This window comes from Saimiri boliviensis, chromosome 1 (genome assembly GCF_048565385.1).
Source record: "Saimiri boliviensis isolate mSaiBol1 chromosome 1, mSaiBol1.pri, whole genome shotgun sequence".
Taxonomy (NCBI): domain Eukaryota; kingdom Metazoa; phylum Chordata; class Mammalia; order Primates; family Cebidae; genus Saimiri; species Saimiri boliviensis.
The window spans coordinates 128,928,161-128,945,747 of record NC_133449.1 but is presented as its reverse complement, the minus strand read 5'-3'; the positions used below and the strand labels follow the sequence as shown (position 1 = coordinate 128,945,747).

At 39.7% G+C, this 17,587-nt stretch overlaps 1 protein-coding gene across 3 annotated transcripts in view; it reads right to left on the bottom strand.

Annotated features, from left to right (window-relative positions):
• Positions 1-16,845, bottom strand: part of EIF5B (eukaryotic translation initiation factor 5B) — a 67,678-nt gene extending 50,833 nt beyond the window's left edge. For all 3 annotated transcript variants that reach the window (XM_010352066.2, XM_010352067.2, XM_039463611.2), the window contains exon 1: positions 16,627-16,845. In XM_010352066.2, coding sequence (XP_010350368.1) covers positions 16,627-16,661 — 35 coding nt within the window. In that variant the 5' untranslated portion in view covers positions 16,662-16,845. The remainder of the gene's footprint in view (positions 1-16,626) is intronic.
• Between the last annotated feature and the right edge of the window lie 742 nt (positions 16,846-17,587).

The following is a 17,587-nucleotide window of genomic DNA, read 5'->3' as shown; positions in this document are numbered from 1 at the left end:
TTAATTAGAAGAACAAATTAACAATATTAAATTATAAAGTATGAAATAATTCCACAAGTCACACTAACAGAAATGATTAAATAAATGTGTAAGAGACAAATATGTGCAGAAGAAAGCTAAATAAATTCCACCCTCAAGGAAGTGGAACATAATTTTCCACTCCTAAACTTTGAGCTGTGTACAATGATTTCATTCCAAAGAGTACAATATAGAAAGAGGAAGAAAAGAGTAACCTTTTAATGAAGAAATCTGACAAAGACAGCCTCAGCCAAGTGATCAACATGTTAGATGAGTAATATAATGAAATCTGAGAAACTATCACAGGTAAGACAGACCTAAGGATAAATGACTACTAAATGTAATGCGGTATCCTGTATAGGATCCTGGAACAGATACAGGACAGTAGAGAAAAACTAAGGAAATCTACAAAGTATGCATTTCACTTAATAATGGTTCTTCGATTGAAACAAGGTGTGGGGCATATGGAGACTCTGCAATATCTTCACAATCTAAAACGTCTGTAAATTAATTTTTTAAAAACTGAGAGGGGAGGCTAGGCATGGTGGCTCATGCCTGTAATCCCAGCACTTTGGGAGGCCGAGGGGGGTGGTTTACCTGAGGTCAGGAGTTCGAGACCAGCCTGGCCAACATGGTGAAACCCTGTCTCTACCAAAAATACAAAAAAATTTAGCTGGGCATGGTGGCATGTGCCTGTAATCCCAGCTACTACGGAGGCTGAGGCAGGAGAATCACTTGAACTTGGGAGACAGAAAATCTCTAGAACCTGGGATGTGGAAGTTGTAGTGAGATGAGACAGCACCACTGCAGCACTCCAGCCTGGGCAACAGAGGGAGATACCACACCATCTCAAAAAATAAGTACAACAAATTAATTTTTGACAAAGGTGCAAAAGCAGAGAAGGATAGCCTCTTTAACAAACAGTGCTCAAAACTCAACAGTAAAATAAATCCAAACAATTAAAAATGGGCATAAGGCATGAAAAGACATTCCACTGAAGATATATAGATAGCAAATAAACATCCACATCATTTGTTATTTGGGAAATACAAGTTAAAACCACAAGGGGATATCGCTACATACAATTCACCACATATCAATCAGAATGCCCTCCTCCCCCATAATAGTGATAATGACCAATACTGGTAAAAATAGAAAGGAAATGGAAAATTCATACACTGCTGGTAGAAATATAAAACGGCAATGCCACTCTGGAAAATATCAATTTCTTGAAAAACTAAAAATGTACTTGCACATTTATACCTAAATAACAAAAATTTATGTTCATGGAGAAACTTGTAGAAAGTTCATAGAGTTTTATTTTCAATAGCCAAAAATTGGAAATATCTCACACATCCTTTAATAGGTGAATGGCTGAATAGACCATAGTTCATTCCCATTCCATGAATATTATTCATCAATAAAATGGAATGACCCATTGATATATGCAAGAACTTGGATACCTCTCAAGAGAATTAGGCTGAGTAGAAAGAAGCCAACCTCAAAAGGTCACATACATACTTAATTCCACTAATACAACATTTTTGAAAGGACAAAACTTTAGAAATGTAGAAGACACTTCAGGTTAGAGAAGGTGAGGTGTGTCTTGAGTTGGGGAGTACAGAAAGGAGGTGGTAACAAATGAACAACATGAGGGATTTTTGCACTGATGTTCTTCATCTTGACTGTGTAACAAATATACAAACCTACATATATAATAATATTGTACAGAACTAAATATATAAACATACACACAAATACAATGAGTATAAATGAAACCGAGCAAACCTGAATACAATCAGTGAATTGTATCAATGTCATTATCTGGGTAATGGCTGGGCACAGTGGCTCACGCCTGTAATCCCAGCACTTCCGGAATCCCTCAGTGGATAGGCTGTTTGAATCCAGAAGTTCTAGACCAGCCTGGGCCCCATCTCCACAAATACTACAAAAAAATTAGCCAGGCAGGCCAGGCACAGTGGCTCACACCAGTAATTCCAGCACTTTGGGAGGCCGAAGCCGGCAAATCACGAGGTCAGGAGTTTCACCATATTGGCCAAGACAAGCCTGGCCAATATGACAAAACCCCGTCTCTACTGAAAATACAAAAATTAGGCGGGTATAATGGTGCGTGCCTATAGTCCCAGCTACTCAGGAGGCGGAGGCAGAAGAATCACTTAAACTCAGGAGGCAGAGATTGCAGTGAACAGAGATCACACCACCGCACTCCAGCTGGGTGACAGAGCAAGACAGAGACAGACAGAATTAGTCAGGCATGGTGGCATATGCCTGTACTCTCAGCTACTCCAATAGCTAGGATGGGAGGATGGAGAGCCTGGGAGAGGGAGGTTACAGTGAGCCATGATTGTGCCACTGCACTCCAGCTTGAACAACAGAGTAAGAGCTGTCTCAACTGCATATGAATCTATAATAATCTTGAAATAAAAGTTTAACTTAAAAAAAAGACACCATTAACAAAATAGGCCAGGCACAGTGGCTCACGCCTGTATTCCTAGCTCTTTGGGAGGTTGGGTGGATCACTTGAGGCCAGAAGTTTGCGACCACCCTGACCAATAAAGTGAAATCCTTTTCTAATAAAAATAGAAAATAAAATTATCCAAGTGTGGTGGTACATGCCTGTAATCCCAGCTATTCAGGAAGTTAAGGCATGAGAGCCACTGTATTGCAGCCTGAGCAACAGAGCAAGACTCAAAAGGTCTCAAAAACAACAACAACAAAAAAGACACAATTAGGAAAATGAAAAGCCAAGACAAAGAGTGAGAGAAAATATCTGCAATACATGTATCTCACAAAGGATTTGCCTATGGGAAAAAAAAAACACACAATTTTTTAAATGGGAAAGTGATTTGAACAGACACATAAGCAATAAGATGAAAGAATAACACACACATGACAGGATGTTACCAATAGTATGGAAATGTAAATTAAAGCCACAATAAGGGCAGGGCATGAGGGCTTACCTCTGTAATCCCAGCACTTTGGTACGCTGAGGCGGGTGGATCACTTGAGGTCAGGTGTTTGAGATCAGCCTGGCCAACAAGATGAAACTCCATCTCTACTAAAAATACAAAAAGTAGCTGGGCATGGTGGCTCATGACTGTAATCCAGCTACTAGAGAGGCTGAGACAGGGGAATTGCTTGAACCTGGGAAATGAAGTTTGCAGTGAGCCAAGATTGTGCCACTGCGCTCCAGCCTGGTGACAAGAGTAAGACTCCATCTCAAAAAAACAAACAAACAAACAAACAAACCACAATGAGCTGTCACTACACAGCCACTAGAAATACTAAAATTAATAATTGGTAATACCAAGTGTTGAGACAGGATATAGAGTAACTGGAACACATACATCCCTAGAGGGAACACAAAAATGGCACAGCTACTTTGGAAGAGAGTTTAACAGCTTCTTGTTAAATACACACTTACCATATGACCCAGCAATCCCACTCCTAATCCCACTCCTAGGTATTTACCTAAAGAGAAATGAAAACACATGTCCACACAAAGACTTAAACTCAAATGTTCATTGCAGCTTTATTCAAAATCAGGAAAAGCTGGAAACAATCCAAATACCCACCTACCAGATAATTTATAAACAAAATGTCATATATCCAGGCAATGATGGAATAATACTACTGGGTAATAAAAAAGAACTAATGCTACAAGCACTAACATAGATGAGTCTCAAAATCATACTGTACTAAGTGAAACCAGGTCAGCCAACAAAGACTACGTACTTTATCATCCTATTTATATAAATTTCTAGAAAAAGCAAAACTACAGTGACCAAAAATAAAACATGAAAACTACAGTCACTACTGGGCTCAACTGATCCACCTGCCTTTGTGAGCCACTATGCCTGGCCCATTTATGCATTTTTATAAGTTACAAAAAGAACAACAAATCTCTAATATTTTTCTAGTATCTTAATTTCTACTAAATACAGTATGTGGAGTTAATGTTTAATGAAGGAGTCTTTTTAAAATGTTATCTATTCTTTATTTCTTCATTAGTGTCTCTCACCACTTAACAAAAATCAACTCAAATTAATTAAAGACTTAAATGTAAAACCCAAAACTATGAAACTATTAGAAGAAAACAGGAGAGATACTTTATGACATTGTTTGAGTAAGACCTGAAAAGCTCAGGCAACAAAAGCAAAAATTAACAAATACGACAAAGAAAACAGCCAATAGAGTGAAAAGAGAGTCTATAGAACAGGAGAAAATATTCACAAACTATGCATCTAATAAGGGGTTAATATCCAGAATACATATGGAACTCAAAACAACAATAGTCAAAAAGCAAACAATCCAACTAAATGATTGGCAGAAGATCAGAATAGACATTTCTCAAAGGAAGACATAAAAATGGGCACCAGGTATATGAAAAAAACACTCAATGTTTACTAATCATCAGGAAAATGCAAATCAAAACTACAATGAGCTATCACCTCACCTTAGTTAGACTGGCTTTTATTAAAAAGACAAAAAAATATGGTGAGGATATGGAGAAAGGGGAACTATTATACACTGCTGATGGAAATATAAATTAGTACAGTCATTAGCGACATTACAGAGGTTCCTCAAAAAAAAAAAAAAGAACTATCATATAATCCAACAATTCCACTACTGCGTATATATCCAAAGGAAATGACATTGCTGTGCTGAAGAAATATTTACACTCCTACATTTACTGCAGCACTGTTCACAATAGCCAACATATGGAATCAACCTAAACGTCCATCAACAGATAAATGGATAAAGAAAATGTATGAATACACAGTGGGAATACTATTCAGCCACAAAAAAGAATGAAATCCTGTAATTCTGTGACAACATATATGAACTGGGATGCAATTACGTTAAATAAAATATGCCATATTTTATTTAGCAGAAAGACAAAATGCTGCATGATCTCATTCACATCTGGAATCAAAAAAAGTTGACTTCATAGAAGTGGAGAGTAGAATTATGATTACCAGAGTCTGGGAAGAGTAGGAAAGAGGGGAAATGGGAAGAGGTTCATCAACAGGTAAAAAGTTACAGTTAGGAGAATAACTTTGGGTGTTCTACTTCACAGTAGGATGACTATAGTTAACAATAATGTATTATACTTCAAAATAGCTAGAAGAGATAATTTGGAATGTTTTTACCACAAAGAAATGACAAGTGTTTGAGGTGGTAGATGTGGTAATTGTCCCGATTTGATCATTACACAATGGATACAGATATCAAAATATCACACTGTACCCCATAAATATGTATAATTATTATGCATCAAGAACAAAATACAGCCGGGCGCGGTGGCTCAAGCCTGTAATCCCAGCACTTTGGGAGGCCGAGGCGGGTGGATCACGAGGTCAAGAGATCGAGACCATCCTGGTCAACATGGTGAAACCCTGTCTCTACTAAAAATACTAAAAATCAGCTGGGCATGGTGGCGCGTGCCTGTAATCCCAGCTACTCAGGAGGCTGAGGCAGGAGAATTGCCTGAACCCAGGAGGCGGAGGTTGCGGTGAGCCGAGATCGCGCCATTGCACTCCAGCCTGGGCAACAAGAGCGAAACTCCGTCTCAAAAACAAACAAAAACAAAAACAAAATACAACTTGTATTTTTTCAGTTGTACAAAAACAGTATTTCTTTATTGTGTATGCAGGTATGTACTCAACTTTGGTGTCTGGCTTTTGGAATTAAATAAAAATCATATATAAAAATAAAAAATAAGACACGTACTTCATCTTGAGACCAATATGGTACAAAGCCTTTTCAAGACACATATTACAAAAAAAAAAACCAAAAACTGTTCACTGAAAAAAAGTAAATTAACTTCATGTATAACTCTCCTCTGAATTCCAAACTTAGCAAATCTCATTTGATAATGACGGGTATTTTCCACTGAAAAATTGCCTAATGAATGTAAAGTTACACAAGAAACACAGGAAATCCAACTCCTTTCCAAATTATTCCACACTTCAAAATCTCCAAGATGGCTAAGATTCCTTTCTACCAATCTCTCTTCTCCAATGCCTCTTTATTCACTGCAGAGGTTTTAAAACCTGGCCCAACATTTCTCTGACACTCTTTGAGACCTGTAGGTCTATCTCGTTTAATGTGGGGGTTGTATGACTGCTTGCTAAAAAGAATGACAGAACTTACAGTTTCTGGGCCTAGGCCTTAACTTGGCAGTTTCCTGTCTCTTGGAATGCTCACTGCTAAGCAAATGGAGATGTCCAGGTCAGGAGCAGAGATCAAATAGAGATGCTCCAGCTGACAACGCCAGTTGATTTAAGCCCAGTCAACCTCCAGAATCATAAAAAATAATCACAAAGTTTTCCTGTTTTAAGTCACTGTTCAGGATGACTTGTTATGAGGCAATAACTGAAGCATCCCCATATTTCTTCCTACTCCTAATCAATACCAGCGCCTATAGCGATGCAAAGCATGTTGGTAGAAGAGTAAAATCCACACTACACCACTCCTTCCTCCTTCCCCCTTCCCCACCCCCAAGTTGATGGACAAATTGTCCAAAACCTCAAAGTGCTAAAGGAAGGATAAGTCACATATAACCCTGTTGCTGCCCCTTTGCACTTACTTTGGCTTCTACCACCCATCCCCCGCCAAAATTCTTAATAGTAAACAAGAAGAGCATAAGAGGGAATCCTTTTCTTTATTCTTAACTCTATCTCAGCAGTAACAGCTGCAGTAAGAGAAACGGGAAAATCCAGTCCCATCTTTTCTACAGGTGGCCTTCTGACGTCTCATCTTCTTAGCGTTCATCTTCTTACCCAGAACATCCTTGATCTTCAACAGCTATGTATAAAAAGAGGAAAAACAAGACAAAAGAAGGGAAAGCCTGGCAGTCATTGCTCCTCAGTGGCTCTCACCACTTATAACCACAAATCCCAACAGTTCTCACTCTCCACTCCCTTAATGAAGTTCTGTCACAATTACCACAATCAGTAAGTTGAGAACTATGTCTCAAAAGAAAACCCTCCCAGCTTACAGCGTCCTTATAAAAATTTGACTCCTTTAAAGGGAATATGCAACCACACTGCTACTATATTATACAATGCAATGCAAAGGATATGTATATCTTATCACCTTCTACAAAATTAAACCTAATCCTTTATTTTCTAAATCTCAGATACATTAATTTGATGAGAATATAAACCTTGTAGACCCCTCCATATACATACTAAGTTCATATGTATTACAGATTCTAGTATGTCTAACTATCAAATCGGTACAGCTTTTACAAACTCGATTAAGTGGGGAGGAACACAGAGTTGCAGGGATTTCAGAAGCTTCAAAATTCTCTCTAGTAAATTCTGTTTTATCTGTTTTAAATTTTAATTTGATAATAAAGATTTAAGATGAACATGGATAGCCACCTTATCACAGTATACTGTTAAAGAACATCAACCTAAACTTTTGTTTACAACCCTCACCCCCTAAAACTGTTTCAGGTTAATAAAAAAGATCAGATGCACATTTAACAGGTAAATTAAAACTTCTTGTCAAGAGAAGATACTGTGATAAAAAGCTCAAAATTATTAGTTCGAATCAGAAAAAAAGTATCAGAAGAATTGAGCTCTTACTAGTACGGGCATGCTGAACTCAAAAGAAATCCATTATAAAAGGCAATATATTCACAATGGAAATGGTCATTTAGATCCTGCTACTCAAAGTATAGTTATAGGACAAGCAGCATCAGTATCATCACCTTGTTGAAAATGCAAAATCTCAGGCTTGTTAAAAAACATTGAAAAATTCAGAATCTCAGACACCCACCACAGACGTATTGAATGAAAATCTCCATTCTAACAAGATCCCCAAGTGAACAAAGTTTGAGAAGCACTGATTTAGATTCAACAAAGTGGCATCATCTTTCAAATCAATGCTGCAGATTAAAACTTTGCAAACTTTTATACTTGTTACTATTTGATATAAGACTATTTTAGGGCCTGGCACAGTGGCTCATGCCTATAATCCCAACACTTTGAGAGGCTGAGTCAGGAGGATCACTTGAGTTCAGGAGTTCGAGACCAGCCTGAGCAATATAGAAAGACCTCATCTCTACTAAAAATCAAAAAAATTATCTGGGCATGGTGGCATGCATCTGTAGTCCCAGATACTCAGGAGGTTGAGGTCGGAGGATCACTTGAGCCCAGGAAATCAAGGCTGCAGTGAGGTATGATCAGACCACTGCATTCCAGCCTGGGCAACAGGGTAGAATCCTGTCTCAACAAAATAAATAATAAAAGAATATTTTGGGTTTCATAATTACAGAGATACAAGTTTATATTTAGGATTGTCTAGAGATACATATAATATTGTTAAAAATTCAGATCCACATTCTCAATAAACACCTTAAGATACAACTTATGTTCTAAAATAACTGATCACATGGTAAACACTGAAGCAAATTCAGTCTCTGTACTCCACAGAAGTTAACTCTGATCCTTAAGGATTTTTCCCACCTAACTTGTACAGTGCCTGGCACTGTAAATATTAATAAATCATTAATATTAACAAACTAATAATTACTAATAAATTTTAACAAAAATTTTTACGTAGACAACCACTCTTAAGACCAGATTTCTGAATAACCAAATTGCTGAACACCACCATCATTAGAATGGTCTCGCTGCACCTGTGTAAGAAATTATTGGCAATACAGTAGCAACTGAAGATCTCAAATATTCCTCATGGTCACCCTTAGTATTCTAGAGACACAGAAACAAACAGCATACTTTCCTTCCTTCCTATCTGCATGCTCTCTTGATTGCAAAATTTAACCAGAACAGGATTTTAAAGACATGTAAACAATAACTTTAAGAGGCAAATGTGAAATCTCAAGGGTAGTACTCCCATACTTAACCCAAACCCCATTTTCTCCCTTCATTACTTTACTCTGTATTATCTGTGCATATGCCTATTTGCTACATTAAAATGTAACACCCTTTGAGAACAGAAAACTCCGTTTGTTGTTGTTGTTGTTGTTGTTGTTGTTGTTTTGAGACAGGGTCTAGCTCTGTCACCCAGGCTGGAGTGTACTGGCACAAACATGGCTCACTGCAGCCTTGACCTCCGAAGGTTCAAGAATCCTTCCATCTTAGCCTCCTTAGTAGCTAAGACCACAGGCACATGCCCTCCACACCCAGCTGTTTTTTAAGGGGGTAAAGACAGGGTGTCCCCATGTTGCATAGGCTGGTCTCAAACTCCTAGCCTCAAGCAATCATCCTGCTTCAGCCTCCCAAAGTGCTGGGATTACAGACATGAACCACCACACCCCACCCACCTACCTATCTTCTACAAGTAGCAACCAGCAAGGCTTGTTAGACATTCCATTCTTTTTTATTTTTTGAGACAGTCTCGCTCTATTGCCCAGGCTGGAGTACACTGGTACAATCTTGGCTCACTGCAACCTCCACCTCCCAGGTTCATTCAAGTGATTCTCGTGCCTCAACCTTCCAAGTAACTGGCATTACAGGCGTGCACCAATACACTTGGCTAATTTTTTGTATTTTTGGTAGAGACAGGGTTTTACTGTGTTGGCCAAGCTGGTCTCCAACTCCTAGGCTCAACTGATCCTACTGCCTCAGCCTCCCAAAGTTCTGCAATTACAGGTACGAGTCACTACCATGCCAAGCTGCATGTTAGACATTCCAAATAGGCACTAATAAATAGGAAAAAAGTACTATTCTGAAATGGCAGTCACAACCTCTCATACAACAGGCAAAGCTAACCAGTTTCAATGCAGCAGTTTAATAAAAAACATGCCTAACACTATAATGACTACTGTACTTTTGATCACAAAACTTCCAAATGGAATTTTTCTGAAGCAATAAATTCACACACCAGTTTTAAAAATCCCTCTGAAAAAGTATAATGACGTTTCATTTATCTGACAACACAAAGATTCTACTGTATTTGAATTTTCCAAATGAATGAAATGTGCCACTTTTAAAAATCAATATTTAAGATACAAACATTTCTTATAATGGATTATGTAATTTCTTGAAATATTTACAAATGTCTGAGATTGTATCAAGATAATGGAGAAAAGAAGGGAGGGGGCAGAATGTAGATGAAATGAGATCATTTATGAATGAATTTGAACCTGGGTCATGGACATATGTTGGTTGATTATTCTACTTTTGTATGTGTTCGAAATTTTTCATTTAAGGAAATTCACACTACAATAATCAAAACTGTGGTGCCAGCTGGACATGCTGGCTCACACCTGTTATCCCGATACTTTGGGAAGCTGAAGCAGGTGAATCATTTGAGGTCAGGAGTTTGCAACCAGCCTGGCCAACATGGTGAAACCCCGTCTCTACTAAAAACACAAAAATTAGCCAGGCACGGTGGTGCCTAAAATCCCAGCTACTCAGGAGGCTGAGGCAGAAGAATCGCTTGAACCCAGGAGACAGAAGTTGCAATGAGCGGAGGTCACGCTGCTGCACTCCAGCCTGGGTGACAGTGAAACTTCGTCTCAACAAAAAGAAAACACACACACATACAAACAAAAAACAAACTGTGGTGCCAACATAGACTCAGACATACAGACCAAAGAAATAAAATTTAAAGTCCAAAAATAAATTCATATATCTAGAACCTAACAATCTGACAAGGGTGCCAAAACCTTTCAATAAGGAAAGAAATCTCCTCCTCAACATATGGTACTAGAACAACTGGATATCCATATATAAAAGAATGCAGATGAACCACTACATCATAACATATACAACAATTAACTCAAACTGGAACAAAGACCAAAATGCAAGAGGTAAGGCAATAAAACCTTTTTTTTTTTTTTTTTTTTTCAGACGGAGTCTTGCTCTGTCAGCTAGCCTGGAATGCAGCGGCACGATCTTGGCTCACTGCAACCTCTGCCTCACAAGTTCAAGTGATTCTCCTGCCTCAGCCTCCTGAGTAACTGGTAATAGGCACCCATCATCATGCTCAGCTAATTTTTGTATTTTTACTAGAGATGGGGTTTCATTATGTTGGCCAGGCTGTTTCGAACCCCTGACCTGAGGTGATCTACCCGCCTCAGCCCCCCTATAGTGCTGGGATTACAGGAGTGAGCCATTGCCCCCAACTGGCAACAAAACTCTTAAGAAAACATATTTGTAAATCTTCAAGATCTTGGATTTAGCAACGGATTCTCTTAGATACACAGAAATACAAGCAACAGAAAAAAATAAACTGGACTTCCACAAAATAAAAAAACTTTGTGAAAAAGAAACTAAGGCAGTGAAAAAACCACCCACAGAATAAGAGAACGTATTTGCAAATCATCTATCTGATAAGGATCTAGTATCCAGACTAGAGCAAGACCTCTCACAACCCAACAACAAAAATACAACCCAAGCTGGGTGCAGTGGCTTATGCCTGTAATCCCAGCACTTCGGGAGGCTAAGACAGAAGGATAGCTTGAGGCCAGGAGTTCAAGACCAGCCTAGGCAACACAGCAAGATCCCATCTCTACCAAAAAAAAAATTTAAATTAACTGAGTACAGTGGTGCATATCTGCAGTCCTAGCTACTGGGGAGGGAAGACTGCTTCAGTCCAGGAGTTCAAGGTTGGAGTGAACAATGATCACACCATTGCACTCTAGCCTGCGTGACAGAGTGAGTTCCTGTCTCTAAACAGAAAAGAAGGAGGGAAGGGAAAAAAAAAAGCTTTACTATTTACCAAAAAAAAAGTGGGAGTGGGGGGAGAAATGATTACATTAACCGTAACCAAAATTCTAAGATACCTGGGAAAAGCCAAATCCTAAAGATTAAAATGAAGAAAATAGTAATATTTTACTGTTACACGAATAAATTAACCAACTAAATGGAGAGGCAAATCATATTACTTATTTGTTCACAAATATATTTCTAGCATCTAGAAAAATATCTAGCACTCAAGTGCTTAAACCTCAATATATTTCTTGAATGGGATGATTTTATACCATAAAGATGTCAAGTGTCACAAATAATCTAAAAACTTAATGGACTCCCAATTAAAATCAATCTCAACTGATATTTACCTTGACAAGTATGACATTTAAAAAAAAAAAAAAGGAAAATCTCAAATTGTTAAAATAGCAAGAGCATTAACATGCCCACATGTCTTAAGTTGTCTTTAAGTGATATTCTCAAGCATTCTCAGCACCTGTAAGACATACATTAATGATAGTCAAACAATTTGAGAAATGTCTTACAAATGCCTAAATCTAGTTTAGAAATCCCTAGGCCACAGGTCCTCAAATTCATTCCCAAGATCTCTTTAGGGAATCTAAACTATTTTAGGAGATCAAAACTATTTTCAAAATAATACTAAGAGGCTACTTGCCTTTTTCATTCTCATTTTCTCACAACTGTACGGCAGAGTTTTTCAGAAGCTAAATGATGTGTGATGATGTTGCAGATCAAATGCATAAGGAGATATGAGAATCTATCTTCCACTAAATCATAACAAAGATGTCTGCAAAAACGTTTAGCTCTTCTCACTATTTTTGAAAATGTATTTAATAATGTTATGTAAAATAATGTAAGTTTATTTTTATTTTTAAATTAAATATTTTAAGAACTCTTCAGTTTTAATTTGTAATACTTCTAACTGGTAGATATAACCCACATAAACCTTCTGTACTCCTTAGGAATTTAAGAGTGTAAAGGAGTCTAGAACCAAAGGTTGAGAACTGCTACTCTAACCTAACCACTGATGCTCACACTTCCTTGGTTCCTTGGTTCTGACAAAACAACGTTCTGTCACCTTATAGATCAACTGCAAGACTGGAATAAACTTAGAAGGATAAATAAAGCACAACTAATGAGCAAGTAACATTAAAATCAGCTGAATGACCTCCTCAAAGGGAATCTTCAGCATGGAAGGCTAGAGAGGTTAGTTACTACCAACAAAAGTCTATAAATCTGCTTTCTTATTAATTTATAGCAAACTAGGACTACTTCTCCTATCAACTTCGTAAAGCATCAGTACAGGAACAGTGTAGACCAAAAGAACTCTGATTATGCATCTTTTTTTGATGTAATTTATGCAGACAGGAGTTTTATTAATTCAAATATATGCAAGTAAGAAATGCATTCCTTTATTAAACCTAGGCTATTTGTATTATATTTGTTTGATATATGGATGTTGAATCCTAGCCTTTGTCTCAATAAGTTTCCTGAGGCAACTGAAAAAGGTCTGGAAAACTTGCTGATCAAACACCGTATCAAAATCTCATTCTTAGAGTAACACAAACTGAGGCTGGGCATTGTGGCTCATGCCTGTAATGGCAGCCCTTTGGGAGGCCAAGGTGGGAGGATCACTTGAGGTCAGGAGTTCGAAACTAGCCAGCCAACATGGTGAAACCCTGTCCCTACTAAAAATACAAAAATTAGGCAGGCATGGTATTGGGCACTTATAATCCCAGCTACTTGAAAGGCTGAGGCAGAACTGCTTGAGCCCAGGAGGGGGAGGTTGCAGTAAGTAGAGATCACGCCACTGTACTCCACCCTGGGTGACAGAGCGAGGCTCAATCTAAAAAAATTAAAAAAAAAAAAAAAAAATTTTTTTTTTACACAAACTGGAAGAGAATTCTAGAACTTGGAATTTAAACGAAGTTCTAGAATTCTAAAAATACACAGACAAGAATAAATATCTCTATCACTGACATATGCTATGCAAATAAAAGTAAATAAGTTAAAATCTAATTTTAAATGAATACTGAGTGGGTAAGAAGTTAAAATAAGGATTCATTAAATATAAGAATTAAGGAGAGTGAAGTATGTTATGTTCTTTCCAAGAACTGAAAAGTGGTTCCATGCCTTATCTTGATAAGTAACAGCTGTGCATTTCTTACCCAGTTCGCACCTTGCTAGAAACATGCCTGGCACAGCTGAGGAGGGGAGGTGGGATGACAGTAAAATCTTTATAAAGTGTGGACCTTCACACAGGAGAATAAAACCAGATCTCTATCTCATTTTACACAAACAAGACTATTAATCCTAAAATTGGACTTTCTCCCTCCAGATTTTCTTTCCAGTCTGTGTTTTTGTCCTGTTTACAAATATTCAAAATATCCTTGAAGAAAGGAAAGAAATCGTGAAATAAACAAAGGGAAAAAGCTAACTCACATAGCATGGATCTTCTCATTCCCCATCTCCCAATCTCATGTGAAAGACCAAAATAAAAACCCAAGCAGTTCTAGTCAAAGGAGACTCTGCTAAAGCTCACGATTTCTTAGATACAATCTGAAAGCTATTCATAAAAAGGAGTCCATGAGGCATTTATACACACATACACACACACACAAAATGTTTCAACTTCATATATTAGTATATGAGAAAGTAAGTGTTTTTAAATTATATTGCCACCACTTTCCCATCAACATGAGCCAAAAAATAAAAACCACAGATTAGTTTGAAGGGGGGGGGGAAAAAAACCCCAGCAGCATTTCTTCTACATTACCAAACCAATCATTTAACAGGGTCTAGTGTGCAATTTAAACTTTACACCATCCCTGAAAACCTTTATAAATCAACGAGACACTCACTTTTCCCTAAAAATACACAGACAAGAATAAACCTCTTGTCTCCCAATCGCTTTCTTCCACTGTGAAAAAGCCTGGAAAGTAAAAAGTGGAAGTAGGGTAACATATAACGCCTGTAATCCCAGCTACTAGGGAGGCTGAGGTGGGAAGATCACTGGCCAGGCGTTCAAGACCAGTCAGAGCAACATAGTGAGACTGCCCCTCCATCTCCAAAAAACAAAACTAAATAAAAACACATATATATGTAATTTTAAATCTAAAGAACACATCTGTGTAATCCTAAACCAAACGAAAAAATTTTTTTAAAAACGTAGTAAGAATCAGGGAAATTAGAAAACTGACTACTTGTTAATGTTTAAGAATCACTGTTAATATTTCTTACAGATTTACTTGATGGATTTACAAATGAAGAGCGAGGGAGATTTGCTTTAAAATATCTAGTAGGTGGGGGCCGGCGCAGTGGCTCATATCTGTAATCCCAACAGTTTGGGAGGCCGAGAGGGGCAGATGACCTGAGGTCGGGAGTTCGAGCCTGACCAACAGAGTAACCTCTCTACTAAAAATACAAAATTAACCGGACATGGTGGCGCATGCCTGTAATCCAGCTACTTGGGAGGCTGAGGCAGGAGAATCGCTTGAACCCAGGAGGCGGAGGTTGCAGTGAGCTCAGATCGCGCCTTTGCACTAGCCTGGGCAACAAGAGCGAAACTCCGTCTCGAAAAAAAAAAAAAAAATCTAGTAGGTGGGATGAAACAAAAATAGGCCATGTGTTAACAATGGTTGAATCCAGGTAATTAATACATAAAGGTTTATTATATTCATTTATTTTCTAGATGCAGCTGAACATTTCTCTCGGCAAGGAAAAAAGTACTCTATGCATCAAAAATACAGAAATTTGTGTTCCACTACATCACCCGTAATCCTTTTTTCTCATTCGTGTGGTTTGATTAACAATAATTCTATTCTCCAAACCAATTAACTTCCTCCAATCGACCTAAAACTGAAATACAAGACTCTTGTCTTTTAATTCTACTCATAAGCTAGTCAAACGCTAGGTGAGAAAACGATCCAGGATTTCAACTTATAATTAGTAAACTTAACTTCAAGACCACTCATCTGTTTTGAGTCAGACTGACGAACTAGCATTAGTTTTGTTTTTTAATTTACCTTACTCTCCGCCTCGTATTTAAGTTTGGTGGGTAGTGTACGAACGTGAAAAGTAACAGATGTTGTTCACTCCCAGGAAGTGAACTTTCAATCATAAGAGTTCAGAACTCAATCGAATGTGACACACAGAAATGTCTCAAAAATCTCTAGGTAAGTAACTCGCGTACACCCTTACCCTCCCACCCCAGAGCATTTTAGGAGGTTAGAAAGGAGCGACCCCGGTTTGTTTCGTCTGCTTCCCTTCCTTTCTTAGGGGAGGGCTAGAGAGCAAAGAAACGACCGAAAGAGACAGGCCGGAAGAAGGAAAGCGAAAAGCATGGAGGCTGGACGATCAGTCCTCAAATAAATGAGAACTGTATCCAAATCAGATTAAGTTGAGAGCGAACTGCTAAACACCTCCCCATAACTCTAACACACCTGAGCCCGCGAGTAGAGAAACCTGGCCGTACTTCACATGCAAGCTGCTTTCTTTCCCAAGTACTCACAGGTACAAAAAGCTCAGAAAGAACTTCCCGACCCTCGCCAAGAGTAGCGCGAAAAAAAGCTCGCACTGGCCTGGGCCACGCTGGCGAAGCCGTCCGACCCTCCCCGCGCGGCCGGGAACCCTCAAATGACTGTCCCGCTCCTCAGGCCGGGAAAAGGGTAGCTACCGGACCGAGGCTTGGCCGGGAGGACCCGCCCGCCGCTGAGGCCCTAAGTGCCCGCCGGGCCCGGGGCCGTGAGCCCGCGCCGCCCACTCTGGGCCCAGGCCCGGTGCCGCAAGAGAGTGGTGGCGAGCCCGGACCCTGATCCAACCCCGCGCCCGGCGAGACCCGCGCACCCCACCGAGCCACGGCGGCCGCCGCCGTACGGACCCAACCCTTAGCTACCTGTCTTCGCTCTTGTTTTTCTGTTTCTTCCCCATGGCTTGTCAGCTGGCGCTCGCCCCTGTATTCGGTCTCTCACAGACGCACTGTCTCCCGGCTCACTTTGGTCTCCGCTCAGCTCCTTTCCCCAAGTGCTGCCGCCGCTCGCACCCGGCTCTCCACAGACCCGCGCACTGGAACAGGGCACATATGGTGTGAATTCTCAGTGCGCAAGCGCATCGCCCCGTCGCCTCGGCGTGAGGACGCAGGGCGCGGCTCATCGAGAGCTGCGCTTCGGGTAGAGCGTCTCCGGTTGACCCGCCGGCCAGGCAGGAGCCCGAGCGCCCCCTCCCCGCAAAGCGTCCGCCACAAGCCGACGACCGCGCGGGTTCCAGATTCTAGAACCCGGAGGTGGACAATGAAGCTGTCAGTTCCCCCAGCCCAGCCCTCTCCCGACTGGGGAACGCACGCTTCGGTTCGGGCGTAGGCCTTGGGCTTCCCTTTGTATCTGTGTATTCTCAGCTGTACGAAGTTCAGTAAAGAACCACAACGAACCAATAATGAGTCCTCTGGGGTTTGCGAGATAGACAAAGCCAGGACAAAATAGGGACTTCTCAGTAACATCCGTGCATTGTGCATTATGTACAGTCACTGAACAAAACATAGAACAGGACCACCCGATCAAATCCCTAACATAGGTCTTCATTTTTACCCTCAAAGCGACAGCAAGTTCTAAAAATTCCTGTGTTTAGGGGAGGCAAGAGGGAACCTACACGAGTAGTGGAAAATGTTCTATATCGGGATCTGGACAGTGATATTTTGGGTTTTAACTATGCAGTAGTCAATTGTGCTATATGTTTATGCCTCGACTTTAAGAAAAAGAAAAATGTTCATTCAAAGGAACGGAAAACGCAGTTCGAGCGTCACTGCTGAGCAGGAGCGCAGCTGTCTCATTTCCAGTCTCGCGCACTGGACCGTGAGTTCT